The 11,539-nt window shown below is 39.9% G+C and overlaps 1 protein-coding gene across 4 annotated transcripts; it reads left to right on the plus strand.

Moving 5' to 3' along the window:
* Positions 1 to 5,561: 5,561 nt before the first annotated feature.
* Positions 5,562 to 11,518, plus strand: LOC139814203 (xylosyl- and glucuronyltransferase LARGE2s). 4 transcript variants are annotated; one of them, XM_071780300.1, is made up of 12 exons: positions 5,562 to 5,943; positions 7,774 to 7,926; positions 8,005 to 8,123; positions 8,208 to 8,391; positions 8,786 to 9,330; positions 9,429 to 9,578; positions 9,683 to 9,985; positions 10,252 to 10,448; positions 10,516 to 10,657; positions 10,799 to 10,929; positions 11,036 to 11,128; positions 11,250 to 11,518. In XM_071780300.1, the coding sequence occupies exons 2-12, from the start codon at positions 7,848 to 7,850 to the stop codon at positions 11,353 to 11,355; spliced, it is 2,049 nt and encodes a 682-aa protein (XP_071636401.1). In that variant the 5' UTR covers positions 5,562 to 5,943; positions 7,774 to 7,847; the 3' UTR covers positions 11,356 to 11,518. The 4 variants fall into 4 exon arrangements, with proteins under 4 accessions (XP_071636401.1, XP_071636402.1, XP_071636400.1 ...); XM_071780301.1 differs by having other exon boundaries at positions 5,562 to 5,933; positions 11,036 to 11,138; XM_071780299.1 differs by having other exon boundaries at positions 5,562 to 5,933.
* Positions 11,519 to 11,539: the final 21 nt, after the last annotated feature.

The following is an 11,539-nucleotide window of genomic DNA, read 5'->3' on the forward strand; positions in this document are numbered from 1 at the left end:
ATCTCCGTAAAAGGCAGTTCGAAACAGACGGCGGACGCGGCGAGGATCTGAAGAGCTAGGAGGAGACCTCATTGAGCTTTAAGAAAACATTAAGTACCTACCTAGAAGATCAATAAAACACAGCTTGTCACGGTCGATTAAGAATTGAAGTAAGGAAGATAGCAACGACGAGCGGTCGATTTTTAATTGTTTTAACACTTACTCTTTCTTTCGAAATACCTCTTTATTAAAAAAAAAAAAAAAAAAAAGTCAAAAGTTTATCGTGTCTAAAATCTTTTTGATTTTAGCGTATTGATCGGTTTGTTTAAATGGTTATTCGCATAAAACCGATGCTCCTTTTAGTCCAGTCAAATTAGACAAAAAAAAGGCTTTTGCTCGGAAGTGAAGCGGTATTTATGAAACCTTTTTAGGGTTGTTGGGGGGATGTAGAAGAGCTTATTTCTGAGTTGTCGGGTTAATCGGACCGATGGGTTTTTAAGGGGGGGAGGCGGAATGAAAAATTTCGTTTTTTTCGCAATAACTCGGCGAATTTTGACCGTACATGATTGATTAACCTCTCATTTTGTAGCTCTTTTAAAGCCCTACAATTCATTTCGTGAAGACCCTAACTTAAAATCAATATTTGTCGAGTTCTAGCCGGTGAAAGTGGGAAAAAATGTATTTTGTCGCGGTTTTTTGCGTTTATCTCGTTTCCATTAATAGATAGAAATGTGCCGCCACTGACAAAGTTGTAGGGCTTGAAGAGACCTACAAAACGAGAGGTCAGTCGTTCAGATTCGTTAAAAATTGAGCCCAGGGAAGCCTCTGGAAGTCGCGCTTTTAACGCGTGGCCGATTGTCGCCGGCGGCGACGCGCCGCCGCCGCGCCGCGGCGACGATCGGCCACGCGACGGTGCGTGTCGAGTCGAGTGCGTTCGACAAAAAATGTATTTTGTTGCGGTTTTTTGCGTTTAAATTCTATTTAATATCATGAAATGATACATTTATTGTGGAATAAAAGACATGAAAAAGATAATAAAAAAAGCTATCAATAAAATTAAACGGTATGAATTTTCAAACGCTTTGGTGAAGGTTCTGTGTTTGATATAGCCGAAAAGCCGGCCTAAAATGTTCTGTCATTTGCAAAAATTGCGACGGCGCGCCGCCGCCGGCGACGATCGGCCACGCGTTAAAAGCGCGACTTCCAGAGGCTTCCCTGGGCTCAATTTTTAACGAATCTGAACGACTGACCTCTCGTTTTGTAGGTCTCTTTAAGCCCTACAACTTTGTCAGTGGCGGCACATTTCTATCTATTAATGGAAACGAGATAAACGCAAAAAACCGCGACAAAATACATTTTTTCCCACTTTCACCGGCTAGAACTCGACAAATATTGATTTTAAGTTAGGGTCTTCACGAAATGAATTGTAGGGCTTTAAAAGAGCTACAAAATGAGAGGTTAATCAATCATGTACGGTCAAAATTCGCCGAGTTATTGCGAAAAAACGAAATTTTTCATTCCCCCTCCCCTCCTTAAAAACCCACCGGTCCGATTAACCCGACAACTCAGAAATAAGCTCTTCTACATCCCCCCAACAACCCTAAAAAGGTTTCATAAATACCGTTTCACTTCCGAGCTCAAATGTCTAATTTGACTGGACTATTTGTATTTTTCCTTTTTTCTCTTCCGTTTTTTAAACAAAAATAACGGAAGTTTCTCTCTCGAAAACCTTCTATTATGAGATCAAGATATCTGTCACTTAAATCGAGTTATCGAGCCTCCGAAATTAAGCTGTGATTTCGAAGTTCATCAATCATGCGATATATATATGCTTTTCTCGACCCTCCGTTTTCGCCAGGCATTCCACGTATTAGGTCACGTAATCGAAATATAACAAAAATTAATAAATTATTAGCTCATGTTTGGGTGCTTTTTTCTCGTCTATTTCTCGCAATTCTGTTTAAGGAGATGCTGGAGCCGTCTGTTTTACCGGAATTTTTTGTCGGCACGTAGCGTCGTATTAATTTGACAGAATTAAAAATTCTTCTCCAGAATTGCAGTACATACATTAATGATTCGGGGGAACTCTGATTTTATATAGAAAACGAGAAAAAATTACGGAAGTACAGATTTCCTTATCCTACTTTTATCCCAATATGGCATCTCGAGTTGCGGCGAGCTGTCAGCTCGTCACAAGATGTATTTCATATAAGAGATATACCATTGGTACGAACGCGAAAACAAGTTCCCCCGAATTGCACAACAAGAAAAACATCGATAAACCCTCCAAATCAAGATTTGGAAGCGTAATATAAAAGTATAATGTCGACGTGCATCGTGCGTATGTGTGCGTGCAATGTAGCGTGCTATCCTTGTCTATATCTTTGTCTATACAAAGACAGATATAGTCGGTGAGCATTTCTTTATCGACGCTGATCGAGTTCGGCTACGGCTCCAGCATCCCCTTAAGGGGATTGTATAACCGACTGTATAACCTATGTATAACCGACAAAATTACCATTTTCTATGTTATCGACTATATATCTGTCCTTGTATAAACAAAGATATAGACAAGGATAGCACGCTACATTGCACGCACACATACGCACGATGCGCATCGACATTATACTTTTATATTACGCTTCCAAATCTTGATTTGGAGGGTTTATCGATGTTTTTCTTGTTGTGCAATTCGGGGGAACTTGTTTTCGCGTTCGTACCAATGGTATATCTCTTATATGAAATACATTTTGTGACGAGCTGACAGCTCGCCGCAACTCGAGACGCCATATTGGGATAAAAGTAGGATAAGGAAATCTGTACTTCCGTAATTTTTTCTCGTTTTCTATATAAAATCGGAGTTCCCCCGAATCATTAATGTATGTACTGCAATTCTGGAGAAAGATTTTTAATTCTGTCAAATTAATACGACGCTACGTGCCGACAAAAAATGCCGGTAAAACAGACGGCTCCAGCATCCCCTTATAAGGGGATCCTGCAGTGACTGGCGAACTTCCTCGAGGTCGATAATGTCAACCTTTCTAATTTTGTTTTCCCTATATCTGTCTTTGTCTAACGAAATGACATCTGTCCTTTTTTCGATTGCTCGCCATCTTACGCAAGATCCGGCAACTACTGTTGCTGCTCTTCTTGTCATCCTGCATCTGTATTTGCATTACTAAAATAATTATTAGATGGATCTTTTTTTATACGCATTGAATCTTACTTCTACTTACACGATATTATTCCTACATGTTTTCCCAAGGGTGGATGATAAACATTATGTATGTATAAACTGTAGAATTTTTGTTTTAAGCAAATATTGTCGTCAGGTGACAGCTGTGTATGTGCCCCAATAAGTAATATTTTTAATTTTTTGGTGCTTTTGATATAAAATCGCGTTTTCCACCCTAGATTTTTGTGCGGACTTTAATTCTAGACCAAAAACTTGCAATTCTGTAAAGCCAATTAAAAGATCCATTGATTAACGATAATGTCGGTAAATCATACGGCTGCAGGATCCCCTTAATATTACCTCGTCGATGGCAAAACGCGAGTAATTAGAGTTTCATCTTTGTTTTAAATTATATCGACCGTTTGAAAAAATGGTGTTGATTCAATAATTGGGCGATTAAGTAAGCAGTTATTATTTTTCGGCGAAAGATATAGTATATGTATATTGTTGTAATAGAAAAATTTGAGAAATTTTATGAGGTATGATAGCAAGAAGGAGCGATAACTTTTTTTTTTAATGACGGATACATTTCTCTTGTCACAAATTCCACATCTCTTTTTCACCTTTTCTCTACTTTCATATTTTATCGTGCTGCAGAAAAAAATTATTGAATATTTTACTTTATATTTATTGCTATTGAGTTCATATAGGAACGTGTCCAGGACAGCTATTATAGATTTTAGACACGATAAACTTTTGACTTTTTTTTTTTTTTTTTTAATAAAGAGGTATTTCGAAAGAAAGAGTAAGTGTTAAAACAATTAAAAATCGACCGCTCGTCGTTGCTATCTTCCTTACTTAAGGGGATGCTGGAGCCGTCTGTTTTACCGGCATTTTTTGTCGGCACGTAGCGTCGTATTAATTTGACAGAATTAAAAATCCTTCTCCAGAATTGCAGTACATACATTAATGATTCGGGGGAACTCCGATTTTATATAGAAAACGAGAAAAAATTACGGAAGTACAGATTTCCTTATCCTACTTTTATCCCAATATGGCGTCTCGAGTTGCGGCGAGCTGTCAGCTCGTCACAAGATGTATTTCATATAACAGATATACCATTGGTACGAACGCGAAAACAAATTCCCCCGAATTGCACAACAAGAAAAACATCGATAAACCCTCCAAATCAAGATTTGGAAGCGTAATATAAAAGTATAATGTCGACGTGCATCGTGCGTATGTGTGCGTGCAATGTAGCGTGCTATCCTTGTCTATATCTTTGTCTATACAAGGACAGATATAGTTCGCCGGTCTTCTTTACCGACGCCGATCGAGTTCGGCTACGGTTCCAACATCCCCTTGACACTAGTCCAAAAAAGCTTAGTTTCTGAGATATCAGAGTATATGTCAATTTACCGACAGTTGCCCATAACATTTGGTATTATTGGTGGATTTTTCATTAAGATCTTTTTCAGGCTCTTAGGGCAGACATATAGAACTTACTGAAAAATCTATTAATTGACTACTTGAATAACTACTAACACTCCGGCTTGTGATGATTCGCAACACATTAGGAATTTTCATTGTGTTGAGTTACTAAGGCGGCGCACAAATTTCTGATTTTCAAATTTATAAAATGTGAAATAATTATTATTCACCTAAACATTCTTTAAATCAATGTCATTTGTGTTGCAATGCACAATTATTTCATATTTTTGTGATTGGATGTATTAAAAGTATTAAAACAGTTTTGTTCGACAGTCTTTCATACTTGACGACTTTTTTTACCTTTTTCTTACAATTATTTTAAGATACCACAAATATAGAACAGCGTATATAATCTGTACATTATACAAAAAAATAACAAACGTTAATATCTCATAAATTTTAGAATCATGTTAACATAATGAATTTTCGTTTTTTTAGTATGAGGAACATATATTCCTAAAGTTTTGTTCAACATATTTTTGTTTACAGCCTGTATAACTTATTTACACGTATTTATACGTGTACATATTTTATCTGGCACCATTTTCAACACTTTTTTTGAAAAACATTTTTAAAATTATGAAATGTTAAACAATTATTCACCTAAACATTCTTCTTACGGAATAAACGCGTTTAGGTACACGTTATTTATACGTATATACATATTTTACATATAAATACATATAAATGTATAATACGTACAGCAACAATATTAATACGATGCACATAATACATGTTGCGTCTGCATAATACATGTACGGCTGGTGCGGTGCTGCGGTTGAAACGGAGCCCCGCAGTATAGCAGAGTGAGCAGAATTCTGCCGCACGTGACGGAGACGCGGCCGCCATCTTGCGACGACAACGAGTCGTTCTGCCGGGCACGTTCGTTGCCGACGGGCACGGGCGTTTTACGACAGCGCGAAAGCTTCGGTCGCGCGGCGGTAGTTGCGGCACGTCACTCCGTGGCGACGTTACGTCGTTCGGTTGACTTGATCGTGGAGGAGCGGCTCCTCCTGGGCGTTTTGCGATACTCGGCCGGTGGGAGTGCTATCGCGTTATCGTCGCGACGGGGCTAATTGCGGCAATTTACGTCGTCGCCGGCGACAATAATAGCGGGACACGTCGCCTCTCTATCGAGAGAGAGATAGAGAGAGAGAAAGAAAGAGAGAGAGCGTCGCGCGCCAACGTGTCTCTCGCCCCGCGGAGAAATCGCGACGGCACTTCCGCTTGTCCCGGGGACACCGCCGGATGCACGGAACGGGAGAGACGACAGTCGAGCCGGCGCTGAGTACGTACTGGTAATAATGTCATTATCGTCGGCGTATTGTTGTGGGAGCGACACAGCGACTCCGACTCCGGCTCCGGAGCGGCTTAGCAGGCAACGGGATTATTGTATGGAACTGGATGTTTATTTTATTTATCGAAATTTCTCGCCTCTGTTGTGTTCGAATTGAAGCTTTTTTTTGAAAATTAGATGAGCGCGTATGTCGATGTATAACCGTGGGAAAAATTAAATGAGATTGTCACTTGGTTTTTTTTTTTTTTTAGATTTTTGAATAATTTGCCGGTATTCTCTGTCACTTCCTGCTGTACGGAGAAAATAAATTTAAAAAAAGAGAAAAAATATTAGACGAAAACGCGACGCACTGTCGACGTTTGTAAATAATCGATTCGTTCATTGAATTGTATATAGCGTATAGCTGTACGTCATCGATAATGTAACTGTGAATGATACTCGAGGCTGTGGCATGTGTGAAATAAAAAATGAGCTGAAATTCGGGTCGTTTTTTTTTTCGTCACCAAATGTGCGAGTACAAAGTTACAAGCACGTCACTGTTCAAGAATATAAATTGGGTGCAACAGTCGCATGTGTGCGATTAGCAGCCGGAAGGTGGTTACAGGATGGTCCAAAAAGGGCTGGGCAAACGTCTTGTATTTACCTCTAGATTCGGCCTCGCTTTAATCCGGCACGAAATTAATTTTAAGCTTCTTCTCATTGATTTTTAATTGTATTCAATATAGCGTTATTACGTGGCATGTCCGTCTTATCGCAATTACATAAACGTTAATAAATTAATATTTTATCTCCCGTTACGCTTCTTTCTCAATGTGAATAGCGTTTTAGTCCTTTATTGTCTAAATTATTTGTTGGACGCTCTATATATGATAAATGTGTGTTCAGTATCAAAATTTGTAAATTTAGTCGAGAATTTAGTTAAACGTTAAAAGTTTATAATTTAAAGATTAAATATGAAAACATACATATTAATTACGTATTAACAAATTGAAATTTTAAAGCGGAAATTTAAAATTTATGAGTTAAACGAGAGAGAACATATGTAATTTGTAAATGATAAATTTATTTGTATTTAATATTTCCGCGAAGCGGAAATAGGTTTCCATATATTTTTAAAGCAGCAAATCGGAGAACAAATAGGCATTAAAAAAGGAAACGTTATTAAAACCGGCGACTCTCGAAAGTTTTATATTCAAATAGAAAGTTAATATATCTGCAGGCTCCGTTTATTTATCGGCGCGGCTTGATATTAATGTCCGCCCGTTAACGTGCGCCGAATGTTGATGCATGAATTCGAGGCATAATTATCCCGAATTTCTGCGCAAGGAATACAACATTTTCATTTATGGCGCTAATTTGCATGCATTATGATTGTGTCGCGCTCGCAGTTGTTATCTGTATAACACGAGGAAATTGGATATATAACGCATTCATAAACCCGCATGTTAAACATGATCTATTGACTTTCATCACGCATCAGTAAGTATCGAGCGAGCCGAATGAACGAGGAAAGAGAGAGAAGAGTAGAGTGTACGTCTATTAATAATGCCCCGCGCCCCACCAAGATATTATTAAGCGCTAATTAAATTTACCGTAATGACAGCGTGTTTCTTTTGCAAATTCGGCTGCCTCGCCCGAGCATGTTTGAAGTCTACAATAGATGAAACTCGAGACTCTCGCGAGCCTTTCTTATCAAGGCATCAAAGATGTTTCTCGGTAAATTGCAAGGCATGGAGTTAGGCGCACCGAGAGTTTTCCCTTTTCACTTTTAAAGCATGGAAATGGCCCCGCACGTGTAGTGTCTCGAATTAATTCCTCCTCTCTTCCATAGATTCCAACGTCCGTCTAGTCTAATTTCTTCGCGACATCATATCGCGAATTGGGAAACATGCGCGGCATATTACAATGGCTCGATCATGGCTAGGATGTCTGTTCGGCGTCTTAGTACCGTCCGTGGTCTTTTATTTGTATCTGCTGTTGAACGGTAATTGCAACATTCGTCATATGCACTCGATTTCTCTTTAGTACTCAGAAAAGCATTCAGAGATCACATTGTTTCCAGTCCCCTCCGCGGAGATAGGCAAATCGAGCGTCGGAGGGAAGTGGCGATCGTTATCGATGGGGGCGGAGAGGTCGGATTTGCGGGTGGAAGATAGGTCGCAGTTAAAAAACAATTTCGAGGTAAAAGCGCTCGTAAACCTTATTCTTTCATCAACGCTCGGCCACGTACAACAACGCGGCGAAATGATGTTCTACATTTTCAAGGTGAAATGCGACACGGTACACGTAGCCATGGTGTGCGCCGGATACAATTCAACCTTCGCCCTCGTAACCGTAGTGAAGTCCATTCTGTTTTATCGCACGAATCCGTTGCATTTTCATTTGCTCGTCGACGAAATTGCAAGGAAAACCCTTTCGACCCTGTTCCGAACGTGGGATTTGCCACATGGTTTGTACGCTTTTACGATAGGGCACGCACTACCCCTTTGTGACGCACGCGGGAGCAGAAAAAATCTAATTTTTATCCCACGTCTGTGTTAACGTTGAGTACGATGTATAGAAAAAGCGAGCGAGAGAGAGAAAGAGAAAGAGAGAAAAAAATTACTTTTCTGACGTAAATATAACATGCATTTAATTGAATTTGTTAAATTTTCCAATATAGGTGCGCTCTCGCCAAGTTTGATTAAAATCGAGATTTTCAAAAGAAAAAGAGTAAAAAATATTCCCTTTTTATAATAATATACCGATAACTTTTATATACCGGGTAATGCGTGTTACGAGCGAAATCGCGCGACAGATATACCTCTTTTTCGCCTCTGATCGCTCCGAGGGATTATTTTTAGTAAACGTAACGTTCTACGAGGCTGAGATTTGGGTGCCGAGGGTCTCGTGGATACCGAACAAGCACTATTCGGGGGTGTATGGTCTCCTGAAGTTAATCCTGCCGGACGCGATGCGCGAGGACAAAGTGCTCGTGCTGGACACGGACGTGACCGTCCTGACCGATATGTACCCGTTGTGGCGGATGTTTGAGGGATTCTCGGCCTGGCAGACCCTGGGCCTGGTCGAGAACCAGAGCAACTGGTACGTGAAAGCGTTGTCGTACGGCCAGCGGCCGTGGCCGGCTCTGGGCCGCGGATTCAACACCGGCGTGATGCTGATGCACCTGCGACGTTTACGGGACGAAGGGTTCGCGAGGTCCTGGGAGAGCGTGACGAGACGAGTGTTGGGATACATACCGGAGACCAGCTTGGCCGATCAGGACGTGATAAACGCGGTGATCAACGAGCGGCCGAGTATCGTGTACAAGATAGAGTGTACCTGGAATATACAGCTGAGCGATCACACGATAAGTGACACGTGCTATCGCGACACGAATCGCATAAACGTACGTCCCATTGTAACTTCGATTGTACCGTCTCGTTCTCGTCTCGCGAGGGCGCAAATGGGAATCGATCAACCGAGCGCGTTCGTTTCACTTTTTAGATTCTCCATTGGAATTCTCCGCGAAAGCAAGACGTTCACAATAAGCACGTTAACGAGTTTCGAAAACTGCACCGGGTCTTCCTCGAGATGGACGGCAATCTGTTGCGAAAGCGCTTATTCGGCTGCGACAAGCACGACAGCGCGCTTCCAGTGAGTTAAAAGAGATCCTATAAAATCTCCTGGTATTTTTTGTTCAATGTAAACGACTCTCTCGTCGCACGCGTATTTTTTTTCTTGTTTTTTTTTTTTTTTAGTACAACGAGTCGAGCCCGTGTCGAGAATTCGAAAAAGGCGCTGCCATTTTGTACCGTACGCATCCTTTCCTTCTCGAGTACGAATACAACGTGTACTCGCCGACGGATGTTGCTTTAGTCACTCAATGCAGCGTCGAAAGGATACCGCTATTGGAAGCGCTATCGAAACACTGGCCGGGGACTATAAGCGTCGTGCTTTACTTAACCGATGCGGAGGTCCAGAATTTCCTGGACTTCGTACGAGGCTCCGCGGATTTGCGTATGAGAAGGAACATCGCTTATCACGTCGTGTACAAAGACGGGGTGCGTCTCTTTATGTTTCTAAAAAGTAACAGTGAATTTGTAATTTGATGCGGAATAAAAAAAAGGACGTAATTTCTAGATAAAAATTTTCAGAATTTGAAGAATTAAAGATATCACACTTCTTAAAGCATGTATTTTTTTTAATGACATGCCATTAAACTATGTGAATACTATAAAATTAAAATTCGTATTACATTGCATTGCACTATTTCTAAAAATTCGATAACTGACTTCTCTTTTTACCCGAATTGTTACTTTTTATTCAGGATCTTTACCCTATCAATTATTTAAGAAACACTGCGATATCATACGTACCAACTCCATTCGTCTTCCAACTTGACGTCGACTTTTTGCCGCAATTTGGTCTGTATGAAAATATCATGAACTACATCAATCGATTAAATATCAACGAAAGGGACAAAGTAGCTCTGATCGTGCCAGCATTCGAAACCGAACGCTATAGGTAATTCTTCGCTGTCACAATATCGAAATAGATTATTGTTTTATCAAGAAAAAGTTGCCTCTTACAGGTTCACGTTCCCCGCCAACAAGGAGGAACTACTGAAATTTCTTAAACGCGGTATTTTGTACACGTTTCGCTATCACGTTTGGACACAAGGACACGCTGCCACGAATTACAGCTTTTGGCGAAATAGCACGGAGCCTTACCAAGTGCGTTGCGAGATCCGTAATTAAAAAAACTATCGATGGAACCGGTTTGGGAACACTATATTAATACATTGTTAAAGATAAATAATTGATATGCATATATGTAAGAAAAACAAAAAATGCATAACGAATGGATCGTTGTAGGTTTCATGGGAGCCGGATTTCGAACCTTACATAGTAGTTTCGAAATCCGCTCCGCAATACGACACCAGATTTGTCGGATTTGGTTGGAATAAAGTTTCCTACGTGACCCATTTAACGGCACTAGATTATAAGTAAGTCGCAGTAATTTTATTCATTTGAATAATGAAATATCTATCTGACAATGAGTCTGATTAAGCGTAGCGCACGATTTAAATCGGAAACTAAAATTGTGTGCAGATACATCGTTTTACCGGATACCTTTATTATTCATCGACCCCATGCTCCTAGTTTAGACATCGGCAAATTTAGAACAGATTCTGTTTACAGAAGGTAACATAGCGTAAGATCTTTTATTTTAAAAATTTGTTAGGAGTCACAACGAAGCAGCTAGACGTCTGTCATACAAAATACAACCATCTTGTCTGGATTTCTATTCTAGTTATTTTTACAGATGTCTTAAAAAATTGAAGGATGAATTTGTCAAAGAGCTGGTGGCGAAATACGGTGAGACTGCACTGTCGAAACTAAAGAAAGAGACCAAAGAAGAGAAAACTTAAGAAATTATATATTTTAACATTTTAAGATAAAAACTCATTATAATAGGTTGGCCAATAAGTCCGTGCGGTTTTTTACTTATAAATAACCGCACGGACTTATTGGCCAACCCAATATATTTGTACTGAATACCTGTGTATTATGAGAATAATTATAAAAAATCTATATTGCAGCTATTTTCTTAAC

The sequence above is a fragment of the Temnothorax longispinosus genome, chromosome 6, assembly GCF_030848805.1.
Source record: "Temnothorax longispinosus isolate EJ_2023e chromosome 6, Tlon_JGU_v1, whole genome shotgun sequence".
Taxonomy (NCBI): domain Eukaryota; kingdom Metazoa; phylum Arthropoda; class Insecta; order Hymenoptera; family Formicidae; genus Temnothorax; species Temnothorax longispinosus.